General features: G+C 41.3%; 2 protein-coding genes across 3 annotated transcripts in view; both read right to left on the bottom strand.

Annotated features, from left to right (window-relative positions):
- The window catches only part of cemip2 (cell migration inducing hyaluronidase 2), a 32,110-nt gene extending 31,125 nt beyond the window's left edge, over positions 1-985 (bottom strand). Inside the window, exon 1 of the mRNA XM_085475089.1 lies at positions 746-985. The gene's annotated coding sequence lies outside the window, so the exon portion shown is untranslated. The remainder of the gene's footprint in view (positions 1-745) is intronic.
- Positions 986-4,631: 3,646 nt separating this feature from the next.
- On the bottom strand, positions 4,632-18,404 carry abhd17b (abhydrolase domain containing 17B, depalmitoylase). 2 transcript variants are annotated; one of them, XM_085475086.1, is made up of 5 exons: positions 18,208-18,403; positions 17,783-18,083; positions 16,194-16,670; positions 7,576-7,755; positions 4,632-6,997 (listed from the first exon to the last, which is right to left on the bottom strand). In XM_085475086.1, exons 3-5 carry the CDS (start codon positions 16,658-16,660, stop codon positions 6,778-6,780), a joined length of 867 nt encoding a protein of 288 aa, XP_085331212.1. In that variant the 5' UTR covers positions 16,661-16,670; positions 17,783-18,083; positions 18,208-18,403; the 3' UTR covers positions 4,632-6,777. The 2 variants fall into 2 exon arrangements, with proteins under 2 accessions (XP_085331212.1, XP_085331214.1); XM_085475088.1 differs by lacking the exon at positions 17,783-18,083 and having other exon boundaries at positions 18,208-18,404.
- Positions 18,405-18,619: the final 215 nt, after the last annotated feature.

Raw genomic sequence — 18,619 nt, 5'->3', positions numbered from 1 at the left:
TTCCAGACTTATTCTGTTCCTGGAAGTTAAGCCGATCACAAGCCTGCAGACCTCATGTCTTCACTACTGACTCGTTCTCATATCAGCCGGAGTCTGCAGCTACCGAATATCAAACAGATGTGCGAGGAAGCATTTGGGCCACACCATCACGCATTCCTCGGCTGTAAAATCACCCTTTACTGTAGGGTTACTAACACTGACGCCATGTGTTCACTTACAACTGTACAGAGGGAGTAACAACAGCGCTCACAACCACGCGTCCACACTTGTTCTGTGTGCGGACCTCGCTGTGTAACACTGAGGTTAATGAGGATGTGTTCAATGAAGGATTTCACTATTTCTGGACTTTAATTTTGGCCACCTTCTTTTAAACGTGCACTTCCAAATGGCGTGTTACCGAGTTTCCACAGCAAAAGAGGAACCCGAGAATAAGAAGCATGAAATAAAGAAGTGAGAAAAGCTGGGAAAGTATTCATTATTTACAGCTTTTCTTCTGTTTCGCCGTTATAGTAGCTGGTGAATGGGACACGTAGCAGCACGCTTTGAGAAACTTTTAAACAATAGCTTAAGAGTCAATTATGACTTTTGTCGTTCACTTATAATAAGCCTAGTGCCCCTTTTCTAGAAAGCAAGCTTTGCCTCAGAGGTTCACAAGGTTAAATTCTCCTCTTTCCCCCCTAATGGTTGACGGACGGACACAGGCACAATGTAAAAGCGGCTGGCCAGGCGGACGGTGGGGTCTTACCGTTGGAGGGACTGTCCTATCCTCTCCCGGCTCTGTCCATTCGCTCTCTTCCGAGCCCTGAAAACGTTGCCCTAGCGGTGGTGAGACAATCAGATAAGTTCTCACCCTGACAACTCTGCACCTTGGTGTCCCTTCTTATATACCCTTTGTTCACATGGTGGTTCTTTTTCTGCTGATAGGCTGTCTTTCTCCCCGCGATCAGCCTCCGGTCCCACAGAGAGCGAAGCAGGCGCGGCTTTCAACCGAGGAAGACGCGATGCGTTCAAAGGCTGTCGAAAAGATTGTAACAATAATACCCACGAGAACGGCCTCCCTGGGCTGAAATAAGAAACCGTGGATAGTGGAAATAACGTTGCAACTCAGCTGTTATTATTGTTTTATGAAGGAAGAACATAGGTTCACTTTCCAAGGCCCGTTAAACAGCAGTCGCTGCATATTATGGCCGCATCGAAATACCAAATCACTTTATACTAATTTTCGACTGGATTTTGCAACACGAATTTACACGTGAAAATTATTGTCTCTCCGAGGAGTCACTGAAGGGTACACCAGAAGGTGTATTCAGAGGAGGGGCTTTAAAACCTCGGACACAACGCCACCCTCTGGTGAGGATGGAGATATACTTTTTTTGCCCAATCTCCATGCTTGGCAGACAGGAGGAAAACAAAGAACAAAATGTAGAGGTTTAATATTTCAGCGTTCATAAATTGGAAATTCCGATGTGATAACCAGTTTATAAAAAACAAAAGTTGGACAAAATATGATTCCTATATCTTTGGCCATGATATTTTCACTTCCAGACTTCCCTCAAATTATATCCTTTAACATCTCTTATCTGCAAATCTAACTAACAGCACTATCAAGCTTGTGTGTTTTCTCTTAGTCAAGCTCTCAGTGAAATATTATCTCTCCACTTTGATCTGGGGAACAAACACACCATAGAGAACAAAGCAATCTCCAATAGATTTAAACATTTAAAAAATAAATTTGGAAAAAAAAATAAACCATGAAATACATACAGTGTGATATACATATACATATATACATATACACATATATACATACATATACATATATACAAGAGTACAAGATCCATAGAGGCTGGGGTCTATCACACCAGGCAAGACCCCAGGTGCAGGCTGTGTAAAGATGCCCCAGAGACAATCCAGCACATAACAGCAGGGTGCAAGATGCTAGCAGGCAAGGCATACATGGAACGCCATAACCAAGTGGCCGGCATAGTGTACAGGAACATCTGTGCCGAGTATAACCTGGAAGTCCCGAGGTCAAAATGGGAGATGCCCCCAAGGGTGGTGGAGAATGACCGAGCTAAGATCCTGTGGGACTTCCAGATACAGACGGACAAAATGGTGGTGGCTAACCAACCGGACATAGTGGTGGTAGACAAACAGAAGAAGACGGCCGTAGTGATCGATGTAGCGGTTCCGAATGACAGCAACATCAGGAAGAAGGAACACGAGAAGCTGGAGAAATACCAAGGGCTCAGAGAAGAGCTCGAGAGGATGTGGAGGGTGAAGGTAACGGTGGTCCCCGTGGTAATCGGAGCACTAGGTGCGGTGACTCCCAAGCTAGGCGAGTGGCTCCAGCAGATCCCGGGAATAACATCGGAGATCTCTGTCCAGAAGAGCGCAGTCCTGGGAACAGCTAAGATACTGCGCAGGACCCTCAAGCTCCCAGGCCTCTGGTAGAGGACCCGAGCTTGAAGGATAAACCGCCCGCAGGGGCGTGCTGGGTATTTATACATATACACATATACACACACATACACATATATACACACACACATACATATATATATACACACATATATACACACACATACATATATATATACACACATATATACACACACATACATATATATATACACACACACACACACATATATATATATATATATATATATATATATACATACGTATACACACGTGTATATATACATACGTGTGTGTGTATATATATACACATATATACACATATACATATATACACACACACACACACACACACACACGTGTATATGACGTAAACCTGGTATTTGTAACACACACACCCTCCTTTCTTGTCCTTTTAATTTTACCTGTGGTGAAGATTGTTCTTCATTCCAGTGTAGTTTCAAGTTAAAAATGTATATGGAAGTATTTTAAAGACTTTCTCTCTCTCCCTTTTGGCACTTCACTAGAGTGGTCAGGAATATGTCAGGGATGACATCAAACTCCAAAGAGCGCCTGAAGCCTATCAGGGGGACCTTAAAATCAGAAGGTGCAGATACCAACTATGTCAACACCTCAGGAAACCTGAGAAAGGGCAAGAAATACAGGCCATTTATATGGATACACCATAATAACATGGGAATGGTTGGTGATATTAAAGTCCTGTTTGTGGCACATTAGTATATGTGAGGGGGCAAACTCCTCAAGATGGGTGGTGACCATGGTGGCCATTTAGAAGTCGGCCATCTTGGATAGAACTTGTTTTCTTTCAATAGGAAGAGGGCCATGTGACACATCAACATATTGGTAATGTCACAAGAAAAACAATGGTGTGCTTGGTTTCAACGTAACTTTATTCTTTCATGAGTTATTTACATGTTTCTGACCACTTATAAAATGTGTTCAATGTGCTGCCCATTGTGTTGGATTGTCAGTGCAACCCTCTTCTCCCACTCTTCACACACTGACAGCAACACCGCAGGAGAAATGCCAGCACAGGCATCCAGTATCCGTAGTTTCAGGTGCTGCACATCTCATATCCTCACACCATAGACAATTGCCTTCAGATGACCCCAAAGATAAAAGTCTAAGAGGGTCAGATCAGGAGACCTTGGGGGCCATTCAACTGGCCCACGACGACCAATCCACTTTCCAGGAAACTGTTCATCTAGGAATGCTCGGACCTGGCACCCATCACCATCTTGCTGGCTTGCTGGAAAAACTCAGGGAACGTGCCAGCTTCAGTGTATAAAGGTGGAAACACACATGGCACATTAGTATATGTGAGGGGGCAAACTCACCCTGTATAATAAATAACCGGGGGGGGGGGGGGGGGGGGGGGGAAGAGAGAATTGATTGGGAAAAGACATGTATGAACTGGAACCAGGGGTGGGGGTGTAGATTTCCACCCACAACAGAAAAAACAGAATTACACAACTGGAAATCCAAAGTCAATCCAAATAAATATATACATAAATCATCAAGAGCTAAGAAAGGCAGACAGTGATAGACCTAGTAACTGGTAGGGTTTCTTAGAAGGTCTGCTGAACATACAGACATACCAGATGTCCCAAACCACGCAGGTGGATGACCCCAGAGAGACAGGCAAAGGCAACACTCCCAATAAGATGGATAGGAGATAATAATAATAATAATAATAATAATAATAATAATAATAATAATAATGGTTACCAAACCCCTCTGGAGGCCAGAGGCAGACTCAATCGTGAGGCTAACTGGAAAGCCATCAGTCAGAGCTTACTATGGAGGAGGGAGGGCGACAAGACAGACCGTGTCAAGACATCGAGGAGAGATGCAGGCCAAGCTTGATGCAGCAGCAATCAGGAGTCCACCAGGGTAACAAGCAGGGGTGAGGCTGGGGAGGGGTGAGACAGAGGAGTTGGGCTGCACAAAGATGCAGATAAATGCCAGGTGCCAGTCAGCTCTGGAGATGGAGCAGACACCAAGCTAGTAGGCCTGACTGAAATTAAGCTAGCACATCACCTCCTAAAATGCTTCTTGGCAGATTCGGGTCTGCTGGATCCATTGTAGCCAAAAACAGGACCCAACTGCAGGGCAGAGAAACCAGATGCAACATTCAAAATCCTTATCACGGTTTCACTCCAGGATCACAATTTCAAGCACAAATTAGATTGTTTGTCAAATACCATTTATTTCGTCTATCCATGTTAGAATGACTTTATTAATGTTACTACATACAGCTTCTTTTTGTATTGAAATATGTCATACAAAATCAAATCAAACCAGACATGACTTTTGTCAAGATGAGCAGTACAAAGATCATTTGAAAAGCCAAAATTTTGGCCTAGTCTCCATCATATCAATAGTTTGAGAACTACCAAGAAATACAGTTAATAGGTTAATCGAAGACAAAAGGTTGTAAAAAGAACAGGTTTATTTATTAAAAAAAAAAAAAAGTCCAGTAAACAAATTAAAAGTAAAAAAAGAAAAGCATGATTGACTTGTTTTCATAACAGACCATCATGAGAAATGATGGTTCTGATCTAGAGTCATTTTCTTCTTCTCAACCTGTAACGAATCAGACCTGAAGGTTTACAGTAGCACCCTTTAGCTTATTGGTTCATTTAATTTACTAACAAATTCTGATCCATCTTTCTAAACACAGGCTCAAGTGCAACCCAGATACTGGGGGAAACAAACAAAAACAAAAGACAAAGCAGGAGGAAGCCATGGGTGACATGCAGCTGCAAGTTGACATTGGCTTGTATGGGCACTGAAAAAGAGCTCATCTTGCCTCACTTGGCATTAAAAAGCAAATGAACATCTCATGCAAACCAAAAGGAAAACCTTCTGTCCATGACAGGCCTTCAATGTTGAGCCACTCACACTGACATTACCCACTGTCCAACACACACACAGGGAGGATTGTTCAGCTCAAATGTATGGGAGGACTGAAAACACAGCATTGTCTTTTTTGTTTTTTAAGACAATGCTGGAAAAACTAGCAGTTTTCATAAAGTTCACCATTCCTGATTGGCTTTAGTGGTTTACCTCTGCCGTCACAGTAATTACAGTATTGTCAGCAAAAAAGCAAACAAAACCCCCCCCCCCAAAAAAACAAACAACCCAAACAAGACAGAAAGATGTGATCCAGATACACCAGAGATTTGTAGCTATGCACATTATGTAACTTGACCTCTTCAGATCCAAAGGCAGGAAATAAAACACTGTCAACACAGAGCTTCGTGACAACTACTGCACAGACAAATGGGTAAAATCCAAAAAACAAAACAGGTAGATGGCATTTTGTCGACAGACTTGCCCTGCATTTAATTCTGTCAAGAAGAATCAATTTCATCAACTACAGTGTAGTAAACTGATCTTATACCAACAATACTTCAAGTCAAACTCTGATGTAAGCACTGTTCCAGTGTGAGGAAATAACTCACACTTCCTTGTTTAACAACGTACAGTCCCGGCCTTTAAACCGGCTACATACAATAAGCTGCTGACAGTGCCTTGTCTTGTGCTGTATCTGTGTAGACTGTACCACTTTAAAACTAAACAGAAGTGGAGGATTCACACAACTAACGAAGCTTTGGAGATGGTTCTAGACATGATTTGTAAAAGTACACTTCCTTGTATTCCTAAATCTCTGCAATGTATCATACTACACATTTGGCAACACCGACACGGAAGGGTAATATGTCAGTTTGTCTTGTACAGTTCTTCAGTGACAGTTGATACGTGCAATATTAAGTAGAATGTTAAGAAATATATAAGAAACAGTACTCAAAAAAAAGAAAAGAAAAAAAGAAGAATTCATGGTGACTGCAGTGCGTTAGACCAAATCTGTAGAGTCAGACTGAGTTCAGTTGAATTTGAGTGAGTCTGGTCCAGCACAGCTTGTCAAAAGTTTCTGTGGACCATGTCCTTCACAAAAGGCAGCAAAAATGTGGCACATACACAGTCATACATGGCAAGTACACATGGTATGTTGCCTGTGCACACGTCTGCTTCTCCTTTTATTCACACACAGAATTTCACAATGTGCAATTTTCAACATGATAGAAAGAAAATTTAAAAAAGAAAAAAGGAGAAAAAAAAAAAAAAAAAGTACTTCACAGCTGCAGCGTGTGGAGCAGACGGTGTGGGCAAGCCCGATTTATGGGCAGTCAACCATCAAAATGTTGGTACAACACACAACTTCTAGTTGAATTAGAATAAAATGTTGTACCCCTCATTCATCATTCGGCTTCTCCTTAAATCTGGGGCGGTGTTCTCTTCTTCCCTCTCCGCCATTTTCCCCCAGCTCCTTTACAAGTTGACTAGCTCATGTGCAACAAACTGCTTCAGTCTCTCCAGGTACTGTCCATAGAGCTCCACATCGTTGTGGCCGGCCCCTTCTACCCAGAGCGGCTCCACTGGGCGCTGACAGCGTTCATATAGTGCCAGCCCGTGGGAGAAATCAATGACCTCGTCTTCTGTACCGTGGATCACGAGTACTGGTGATGTTACCTTGGAAATCTTGTCGATGCTTTGGAGAGAGAGGGGGGGGGGGGAGGGAGAGAAGAAACAAGAAAGAAAAAAAAAGAGAGAGGAAACATGTCAGAAATAGGGAAGTAAAAAAAAAAAAAAAAAAAAAAAAAAAAAAAAAAAAAAAACACCACACACAAGAAAGAAAAAAAGGGAAACGGAGGCTTAGTTAATGTTCTTGCTACTAAAAGTATTCTCTAAATGAATGAATTAAAACAATAATTAACTGGGAAAAAAAAAAAAAAAAAAAAAAGGAGCACAGCTAGTTTCCTGATTTTACACCAGGGGGAGCTATTGAATATCTGCTTTTTTAAGGACTCTCCTGGGTGCTTAACTAGGAAGAGAGGTGGGAGGAAGGAAGGGGGGGGCCCATAAAGAGAAAAAACAAAACTTACTTCCTGAATTGCTGTCTTATAAATAAATCCAGTTTTCAACTAAGCTGTGTGCTTTCCTTGGCACATTTATTCATACAGTGCTGCGTTATTAAATGCACGTGAGGCCGCAGCCCTTTAAGTGTATACTGTGTGGCAGATTTAGCCTGACTACCACATATGCCATCTGTCCATACGGTCCACTCACTTTGGGAAGGCATCAAAGCAGTATGTCTTCTTGGTGTCAGGGAAAGCCACTCTCATGCCAGAGGTGAGCGGGGAGTGGAGGATGACTGCAGCAGTCTCATAGCGAGAAGCCAGGTCTACAGAGGGCACGGTGCCAATGCTCTGACCATACACGATCACATTCTCTGGACGGATACCATACCTACAAGGAGGACAAACAGTACAGGAACATCACCCTCTGCTTATCGTGAATAGGATATTTACACTACTAGTAGCTAGATACATTTTGTGTGCTCATCCAGACACTGGCAAGCATCCAGTTGGGCCTTCAGTTAATTACACAAAGCAGCTTAGCTGGCAAAACAAAAAGAGCAAATGCTTTATTTTAGGATCCACATTTATTTATCAGAAAATGAGGCTTACTCATACACTTATCAGTAAAACCATCATGTCAGGGACTCTGTGATTACAGTGACTCCTAAAACAAGCACACCAAGATGTGATCAAGCTATAGCTGAGTAAGTCTGTCTTTGTGCTGCTTTTCAGGGCAGCTTAAAAAGAGGACCACCCCTAATGTCTCGTGATTCAGAAGGTGGGGGGGGGGGGGGTGGTGAGAGCAAAAGAAGCTGAAATAGAGCAAAAGGGACAGATACTGTATTTAGGGTGAGGGAGAAATAAATATAGGTGGGGGGGAGCGGCATTCCACAGCTGATTACAGAGAACGTGACCCACTCTTGCTGACGACCTGAAAACTAGTCTGAAAACACTGCATTGCTGCTGTCTCTGCCGCTGCACTGCTGGATTTTGCACGGTAAAGTCACAACATGACAAATAAAGCTCTACTCTAGTATTAAAATTAGGGACTTCAAATGAACACTAACATTAGAGCCTTAGCTCTGCAGCACTCCTATAATACACTGATGACTACACGAACACCAAAGTCTAGCAGCGCTTTAAAACGCTGTGATGGATTAACATACTTACACCCTTTGCAAGAGAACAACCTGCAATAATGTAGTGTTGCTGCTATTAAAGGTAACAGACTTTAAGTGCAGGGTGATGTATTAAATATGGAAATGTACACACAGGCGCAGCAAAGTCTAGCTTGGACACAGTCACGAGCAGCAATATAGGAACTGTTTATTGGTATCAGCTGGTCTTTACACAGTATAAATAGGGGTGAAAAGGTTGGCACTGCATGGGAAAAGCATTAGCAAAGGCTGATGCTACAGTATTAAAAGCAACTTGACTTTCAGCTGACTGCAATGTACACAATTCGAGGAATGAAAGCCTATCTTGGTTATACAACACAATATAGCTGCTTAGGTAACAGACGAATTGTAAGGACAAGAACAAAATGTCAAGTCTTTGTACAAAACTGTAGAAGAATGCAGCGCCCTTTCTGATGTGGCAGCGCCTTTGCCTGAAACTGAACCATAGTTTGAAAATTGCCAAATTTGACGAATGGATTATTAAACTTAAAAATAAAAAATAAACAACACTCACTATAATCAAACCGCCGTCCCCCTTCCCGTAGCCCTACTGAAGAAAGGCCATTTCTCAGAAGCTAAAAGCTAATATAATGCTAAATATTAACCTAATTGCCTGATTATGAGAATTTTTGGCAACAACTTCTGTTATTTATGGCATGTTACTTTAGCTTCAAATAAAATAAATAAATAAACAAAAAAAAAAAAAAAAAGGAAGAAACTGTAAGGAAGGTAAAAATTAAATAAATAAAATTAGAAAAATCTGAAAACCCATCATTCAGCTGGACTGCTGAGAAACCTCCAAGGGCAATGGCCATTTAATTTGGGCTTCTGATGTAGCCAGCAAATAACTGGGCCATGACTTCTTGTTCCATCCTTCAGTCACTGTCTGTAAATGGGATGGTCATGGTTTCAAGACTGAATTACAGCAAATGCAATTTGTCTTTTACTCTTGACACCAACTGTGTACCTGCTTACACTCAAAAATTATTAGTCACCAGAACTCCGACAACAAAAAGAAATCAGACAGCAAACAAGAATCATTTCCACATATAAAATGTAGTAGTAGTATCACCTCCTCTCTATAGGCATCTGGGAACTGAGGAGAACAGTTGCTTTGGTTTAAAGAGCAAAATGTATATACAAATCTGTGTACACTGTTCAGCATTAATGGTGCACTCACAGATGTGAAAGCTACCCTTGCTATGTATCCTAATACCGGCATACAGGCTTATGAACCCAATGATCCTATAACAGCTATCAATGGGCCAAAGAGCAGGGAACACCCTGGAAGAACCTACCGCAGAGCCAACACAGACAGAGATAGTATTCATGCTCACAATTACTCAAATGGTAACATTTATAATCACCAGTTATCCCAGCATATACCTCTTTGGACTTTGGAAGAAAGCCAGTGTACCTCGGGAGGGCCCATGCAAACAGGGTTAGCACATGCAAACTCTGCACAAAAAGCCCTCAAACCAGGAAGCAGGAACGTCTTGCTGTGGAGCAACAATGTTAAACACTGGCCGGGATAAGGAACCTTTAAGATGATAACTACACATTGACTGTTTCCTAGTCTTTTTATTTAGTTGCTTAAGTCCCAGCCAACACCACACTCTACTGCCTTTCGGCTTGCTCCATGGTTCCGAGTTGCACCAATCCCTCAAACCTTCAATTTAGTCCCTTGACACAAATCCATTCTATTATGCATCACGTCCTCCCTCATTCCCCTATTGTGTGTCTCACTCCCTCTTGACCACCCACCTCTTGCGCATTGAAGACCAAAAATATCCTCCTTCCACAGCCGTCACCATCACAAACATATGCTCAGGAAGTCCTGCGCATATGTACAGCAATTTATAAAAAAAAAAACAAAAAACAAAAAACAAACCACAGATTAGAGTACCATCTGCACTACAGCAGGGGAATTCTTCACTGAAATGCTCAATGATCCATTATTACACTTTGTGTACAAGTACATAGGGGTGATGTGGACTGAAGTCAGTGAAAGTGAATTAAATCTATTAGTATGTGAGGACATTAAGAAGAGTTTGTTTCTGTGCTGAAGAGAACAGTCAGGTGAGAAATCAAACTCCACCCAGATTACTTCATAGATAAAGCCGGCTTGTCTCCAGGCAACTAGTGGTATTTAAAGGTAAGAAAAGCAAACAAAGAGCATCGAGCTGCCTTCCTCGTGTCTTGATGCATGCTGATGTTTGGGAATTTCTCCCCTCCATTCATTTCCAAGAAGATGGATAGTGCTTGCGACCTGGATCAATAAGATTATTGATGAGGAAGTGAGTTTCCTGTTTGTTTTTATTGGCCACAGTGTGGAAACACCTTAGTCTGAAAGCTCAGGCATTGGTTGCTAGGCTACCACTCAATATTAGTCTAGTAGGATTGACTGCTGGCATGCCTTCACCTCCAAGGCAAAAGAAAACAATACAGTGCCACTTCATGTTTAAACACACAAATACAGCAAGGAATTGGACCAGAGGCCTTCATCAACTACTCGCCCTCTTCCGGCACTTGATTTCACGACATATAGTTTCATCGCTTCTAAAATAATCTTTTTCATTCATCCATTAAGCACACTCCTAGTGTGATACTGGAGGATGTACGTGTAGAACCCTGCTGACTCACATTATCTCACCCACTCCCAGCTCAGGTGAAAGGCGTGCCGTATCCAGTGAGGCATGGGAGTGTTTTGGTGGCAAAGGCTGTGTAGTTGTGCTTACACAGTCAGCAAAATGACAGGTGGCTGGCCTCTGTCAGTACAGAGTAACACAGTAAAGTGAAACCCACACGAGTAAGTGAATACTCAAGAGGAGGTGAATTTGCACATTGCTGAATCATACAGTGAAAAAACATTGAAGGATGCAGAAAAACAAGAAAAAGGAGAAAGTGTCAGGTTACAGTGTTCAAAATTCAGTCAGAAAAGAAACGCAGACCGCTAGAGTTGAGAGCTCATTTCTTCTTAAAAGCTGGAAGCCTGATCTAACATGAGATACAAGCACGAGGTATGTAGGCAACCGACTAATGTGAAGCCATGCAGAGAGGCCTTTTGATGTGATAATGCCATCTAGTCGATTCATGTTCAGCGAGGTCAAAAGGCTGAATTGTACTCTCCATCACATACTCAGTCAATTATAAATCTGGCACAGCCCTCAAGATCAGGCAGAGACAGCTGAGAGAAAGACCAATATACTAGAAACCTTATTTAAACCAATCTAAAGATTCTGCATGCAAAGACTAAAATATTGATAAAACTGTAAAAGACTCCCTACAGACTTAATTTTGTTTCCAAAATTAAGTCTGTAGGGAGTGTTAAACTACCAAAATATAATTCAGTGATAACCAAGCAAGTAATCCTAAGTGTTGATTAAAAAAAATAAAATCATAAAAGTCAGTCATTTTATCTTTCTGTGAAAAAAAAAAAAAAAAAAAGCCCAACGCAGCATTAATATGAAGTCGAGTTACTTAGAATTGAATCTGATGTACTGCAGCACTGGCCTAAAAGCAGAACTGAGTCCTGAACTGATATGGTACAAGATAGCAAAAGGGTTTTGTTGACATTAGCCAAATACTACCATCCAGAACAAAGGAAGAGTGTTGATGTTAGATTTCTGATAGTGGGAATATTTACATAATGTGTATATAAAATGTAACAGGAAAATGAGCAGAGCTAAGGAGAGAATGACACAGTCAAGGCTATAAACCAAGAGATCCAGGGATCAAGGGAACCACAAATTTCAAATGGACGCACATCATTTGCTTTAGCAAAAAAAAAAAAGCCTTGTGTGTGTAATGTTGTAAATTTTAAGACTGATTTGTAAACACAGAATGTGATGCAATCAGCTAGACAGCACAGTAAGTGGTCAGGTTTGCTCCAAATCTGATTTCAGTCAGGAGTGGGGTTGTAACCAGCTGGGGAAAAAAAAATTAATAAAATCAAATCATTAGCATTTCATCACAATGTTTGTTTGAGGGTTTTTTTTTTTTTTGTTTTACATCCGGGTTTCATTTACTCAAGCAAAAATAAGACATTTGTTTAAAAAAAAAAAAAAAAAACCCTCTTAAAATAAAAAACATTGATTTCTGTGAAATAATGTTAGGTTGCTTTTAATGTACGCAGGAGGTGTGCGCTTTAGCGTATGGTCACCCCCCAAAGGCATGTGCAAAGCAAGGAAAAACCCTGGTATGACCACATTCCTACTACCACAAGGTGAAACGTCATCCAACTCCAACTCTTCCTGCTAACCAAGAAAACTTGAGAGACCTACATGTAGGTGCAGTGATGTTAGAGTAACAATGGAAAGAATGAAAGCTTAATCAGAAGCGTTGCTTCATGTGACGTGGGACACACCATGTCGACAAGTCAGCCAACTTTGCCCAACTAATGAGAACTGAGATCAGATATTGAGGTAATGCACTTTGACACTAGGTACATCTGATGTTATTATCAAGATACAGATTAAATGCTACCTGCTCCAGTGAACCCATGTGACAAGGAAGCAGCTGAAAGTAGCTATACACACACAGACACAAATACAACTAGTGTCTACACTGGCCTTTAGACTGAAGAGAAAAAAACAAAAAAAAACAAAAAAAAAAAAAAACACTACAACTTAATGTCCTGCATGTGTTTTGCCTTGTACGCAGAGAGTGGATTTTCTAAGAATCACATTGAAAAGCTAAATTCTAAAGCTCTAAAATACCTTGATGTCTCATGACCTTTTCTTAAATGCTGACCATTCGGGTACAGAAAGCTTTCTCAGACACTCAGCACCTGCCCATTACTAGGACGGACAGATTACAAATGTGTGCATCTGTAATAAAACACTGATATGAAGCACAGGACTGAAAAAACAAAACAAAACAAAAAAAAACAAGTCATCTAACCTTGTTCAACTCGTCTTTGTTGCAAGACCCATGGGTCACGTAGTTTAATTCTGCTGTGGGACTGCTAACCATGTGACTACAAAGCACGAGATATGCAGTCAAGCCCCAAGGTTAGGCCTTCAGGAAAAGAAAAAACAAATTCTTGTTCCTAAAAGGCTCATCTTATCTCAAAGACATTTCTTCCAAATAAACCTACAAAACCATGAGAACCTGTATTTGATGCCCTGCTTCAGTGATCGTACCTGATGGTAGCAAGCAGTGTAAAAAAGTTAAAGTGGCCTGAAGGTGTTAAATATGGAGCCGAGTGAGTAGTGTTAGCTTTTAAGTCAATCAGCTAATGACAACATGTTGCCTTTGCATATTATAGCTACAGTCCAAGCAGTTTTACCAGTGTAAACTAGATTGTTATTTTGACTTGGAGAAGTCGTTAGTGATGTTTAAAAGAAGGGAAAAAAAAAAAAAAAAAAAAAAAAAAAAAAAGCGGGGACAAGCAATCAGGTCATTCCAGGAGTGTGGTTTCGAACGGGTGATGAGAAAAGAAAACAATCAAGCCTATACCTACAGACATGTGACTTTTAACCACCAGAAAAGCAGGTTCTTTTTCATCTTTACAGCAGTGGCTTGCTTCTTAAATGCAAAAGCCTTACCGTCAATTTTCTAGTTAAACTCTGTAGCTTCCTTATATAAGAGGTCCTTATTTACAGAAGCCCATTCATTAGATTCTGTGAAAGTGCTTGGGGAGGTTCACATCAAAAGTCAGCAGCTAATAAACTGTAAGATTTGTTGTCAGTGCCAAAACCTTCATTTAGTACAGAAAGAACATACTCCCACACTAGCAATAACACAGGAGGAACACTCCACACTTAAAGAACAGCTTTTTTTTTTTTTTTCCCCCCCAAAGGCTGATCTCGATCATTTTGTCTCCTCTCTTCCAGCATTTAACACTTCTGAAGTCTCCCCATCTGCTCTCTTAGTAATTTGTCTTCCAGCAGGAAACATACAGACAAGCAGTCTTACTGGATGAAATTTTATCTTTCCCTTCTCCCAAAACAAGAACTCACAGATATAATGGACATAGTACTCACACACACCCTCCACATCCTGTTTCATCGCAGCAGGTTGATGTTTGCTTTCTTGCTTCTACCCTGCATGTATAGGTAGAGCTTCAACTAAAAATTATTTTCATTTTTAATTCACCCCCCCCTAAATACGTTCCAGCTAGCTGTTGTGTAAAATATCAGGAACACAGTGAAATAGGTCTACCACAGATTCCCCAGATCAAAGATCTACCTTCATCCACTTCCCCCAAAATATCTTAGGAGCGGGAACTAACAAGTATTTTGGGCTTTGATTCAATAATCTGAAAAGCGACTGATGAATTCTGTTTACGTTTCAGTTCTACTTATGTTTTGTTTGTGGGTTTTCAGTACAGGCACTCTACTGGCAAACCTACAGACTTTAAGCACAATGTGGTGACACAAAGGACAAAAGAAGGAGATGACGAGATGGTTGGAGACAATAAGCAGACGTCCTTAAACACAAATGGAAGGAAGTGAAGGCCACAGCGTTAGACAAACTGATAAGCACTGCTTACATGTAAGACGACCTTATCTGGGGGAAGGAACTGAAGCTGAACAAGAGTTCACACCTGCAGTAACAAACTATTCATGAGCATGAGGACCAGATACAAGTGATGCAGAGAACGAGTTCTTTATACAGAGTCTTTCATAAACCAATTACTAAGAAGTTTGATTCTTTAAAAATAACTATCGAAGTGTAATAGAACAAGACTTCAACTGCAAACTGAATTCCTGCTGGGTCGTGTGCACTTTGAAACCACAATAAGATAACAGAAAGTCCTGAACAAGTAGGTTATCATCAACTGGGAAAACAAATACCAGTTTCCAATCAGCCAATAATTAGTCACCTGTACAAACATGTAGCAGAGCAACCGCTCACACCTACATATTATTGGAGGAGGGGGCGCAGCGTAATCACAGAACCCACGTTTCTTCGCCTACAAGAACATCATGTCATCCCCACTAAGCCATTCCTCATCATCTTCCCTCATGATTTTGTGAAGTTCTGTTAAGTAGTCATCCCTCCGCCCCCAGCACCTTCAGAAGTTCACATCTTCTCATTTTTGCCCTTTTCCATCTAAATCATCATTTCCTTCACTAATCCTCATCATTTAACACTTTCTAAAATGCCCCCATATTTCTACAGCATGCCAGAAACACAGGTTGACACTGTTGTTATTCATAATATTCCTGTTAGCAATACAAAGCTGCCAACCAAGACATAAAACAGGGACCTGCTATTAATATGACTAATAAGGCTTTAAATATTACCACCACACACACTGTAGGGGATTTTTTTTTTTTTTTTTTATAACCATATTCCTTACAGTTTTTTGTGTTATGTCACTTCACTTTCCCCTTCAGATACTCTAATTTAAAAAAAAAAAAAAAAAAAATCCAATCATTTCAAGTACTGTGGGAACTTTACTTTTCCCTAAAGTTCATCGGGTTTAACTCCTTGTTTGTCATGAGTCATCTAAACGGCCATTTAGGTTCATTTCTCCATGCTATCACATCCTATCACATCCTAATAAACAGGTTTTGAGTGACTGCAGGAGTCTTGTGCATTCACAAATAAGTCTCTTACAGGATTCTGCATACTGCTCAGTTGTTTTAATATCACGTCATTTTATATTACTTATCCATCCATTATAACGCTTCATTACCGTGATCGGAGCGCCTGCCAGGCAGCATCTACATCAGCGTACAGGTTCTTCTCCGAAGGCTTCCCAGAGCTGGCCCCATAACCAGAGTAGTCGTAGGAAAAAACGTTGCAGTTGATCCGTGAACCGAGGCCAATGTAGAAGCTGCTCATCTGGCCCAAGTCCACTGCATTACCGTGGGAGAACAACAGAGTATACCGGGCGCTGGGTGAGCAGCGGACAAACATGCAGGCAATGCGGCTCCCTCTTGAGGTGCGTGTCATGAAACACTCGATGGCCTCCTTCTCACGGGCCGAGTACTGCCAGTCAGCACGCTCGGAGAGGTGCAGCGTCCATCGGCTGCCACTGTCATCACACATGAGGCTGTAGGTCGGCTCAGGGGGTAGAAAGGCCAGCTTTGAGGCGATCTTGCTGGGGCACGGTGGACAGCAGAACAGGCAACATAGCTCACTGAGCGATAAGTGGTTCATCCTCAAAGTGCTGCAACAGAGAGAACCAAAAGGATTAAAATAGAAATATCCCATAGTGAGGAAGAAAACACACCGATATGCCAATGCATCCCACAAGAAAGATGCTACAAAAGCAAATCTCTGCCAGAGTTTCGAAATTAGGTTTTTCTACATATACAACTATATCTGTTAAGCAAAGCAGGGGATTTCTTGGACGAGGGGCTTGAGCCAGGCTGCTGTCATTTTTAAAATGTTATTTTTTATTATTACACTAAACAATCTCTCTCTCTCTCTCTCTAAAATGCAGAGCTCTCTTGAGACAGGATTTTAAAGGGAGATGACCCTAGCCGAGTGATTTTTCTCTCCATGTCTACCCTGAGGCTTCACAGTCACTCAGAGAATTAACTTGAAAGGCTTTTTTGTCTCTCCCTGCACCTGGACCCCTACCTTAGGTTACCTCTTAAGATATTCTAGCTACTATGAAACTGCAGCAGTGATGTCAGCACAGCTCCTTTTTGGTAAAACATATGGCAGCTGGAGGCAAATCTCCAAGTTATCTTAGCCAGTCATGCTGCTTTGTAATGTGACTCTTTAACCAAGCAGGGGGAAAAAAAATGCTCACTAATATCAGATTATGACAATGTGTTATATGGATTACCTTTCCTCTTTCCTTTGGCGATAGCTCCTCTGACCAGCCACAGCACTTAGCAGCTTCATAGATGGACATTTCTGTCTGATATATTCATAAATCTTGCAACTGATTTGCTTAGATCAGTCTAAAGAAACGACGCTAAACAGCTGCTGGAAATTACTTGATTAATCTTACTCACACGCTGCTGATTTTTAACTCAGCTGAACTGTCTGTATGATACGTGGGTAAATAAACGGCTGTGTCAGGGATGACTGAGGATGGGGACGACAATGGAGCCTATTTGCTTCCTACATTCTTACCACAAAGTCCATTCCAAGCAGAGGCTAAACGGAGCCCCGCGGCGATTTACTGTAAAATGGTGGTGGATGTAGCAATGTGTTCACAGAGATTACAGTTACACCAGGCTATTTGTGAGGGTTTCGTTTCTAGCAGCTACAATTAGCTGCAAAGTATGGTGTACCAAGTGTACATATATTCCAAAGAAAGCTTACCTGGACGGCGGCTGGGGGTTTGTTTTGGTTTTCTTTCTGTGTTTAAAGGTGACAGTACTAGGTAGACGTCACCGCAGTCTTGAGATATCTTCGCACCAAGCCAACTAACTTATCTTCTCGACACCTAGAGCTTGTCGAGGTTATCCTTGGCCAGATTATCCTCGGTTAGCGATGTCAGTTTGAGTGTGTATTATCCTTCTTTAATTAGTATTAGCTGGCAGCTTCGTTCTCCGGACCACACAGTCTTCTGAACTGTCGTTTCCTTTATTTTCCCTCCTTTCGGTTTTCTCAACATACGGTCCTGGACGATAACGACATCGACTCATTCGAAACGTTCAAGTTTCTAAAGCACAGCAGTGAAGCTGATAGGAAAGATAACAGTTTAAAATTCACTCAAATCTAGCAGACGTGTCCGTGCAGCTTACCAAACAATTCACAGCAGTATCACCTGCCACCGAAACATCACTGCTTTCGTTGTGAATATCGCCCAGCCCTGCTTGTTATCTTGGCTTGAGGAAAAAGAGGCGTTCATTGACAGCTCTGTGGACCAATGGGAAAAGAGGTCGACAAAACGACTCCCCCAATGACTTTGATGTTTATGGGCGGTCCTTCTAGACGCCGCAGTCTGAGGATTTAAGTTTTTTAGGATTGACAACCAATCAGAAATTACTATTGGAAGGCATCGTCCAATCAGCGTCCACAAAGGTGTTTCTAGTTCTAGTCGGTGATGTCATTGACAAGCTATAATTTATTAAGTGTGTTTGTAAATGTAAAAAGAAATTCTGACTTTAAAAAAATAAATACATACATGAAATATACTGTTTATTAAAATAACAC

Source organism: Copadichromis virginalis, linkage group LG12, assembly GCF_057382275.1.
Source record: "Copadichromis virginalis isolate Kocher_CV1m ecotype Utaka linkage group LG12, C_Virginalis_male_GT1.1, whole genome shotgun sequence".
In the NCBI taxonomy this organism is placed as follows: Eukaryota; Metazoa; Chordata; class Actinopteri; order Cichliformes; family Cichlidae; genus Copadichromis; species Copadichromis virginalis.
Note: the sequence above shows the minus strand (reverse complement) of the source record. Positions and strands in the feature narration are given on the sequence as shown.

What these genes read in the sequence shown, in the direction of transcription:
- abhd17b (XM_085475088.1), bottom strand. Translation starts at nt 16,660, where the DNA reads ATGAACCACTTATCGCTCAGTGAGCTATGTTGCCTGTTCTGCTGTCCA. An exon ending in TGGCAGGCGCTCCGATCACG is followed by an intron (nt 7,756 to 16,193) that starts GTAATGAAGCGT and finishes TCCTCCTTGTAG; the next exon opens with GTATGGTATCCGTCCAGAGA. An exon ending in TGCTTTGATGCCTTCCCAAA is followed by an intron (nt 6,998 to 7,575) that starts GTGAGTGGACCG and finishes CTCTCTCCAAAG; the next exon opens with CATCGACAAGATTTCCAAGG.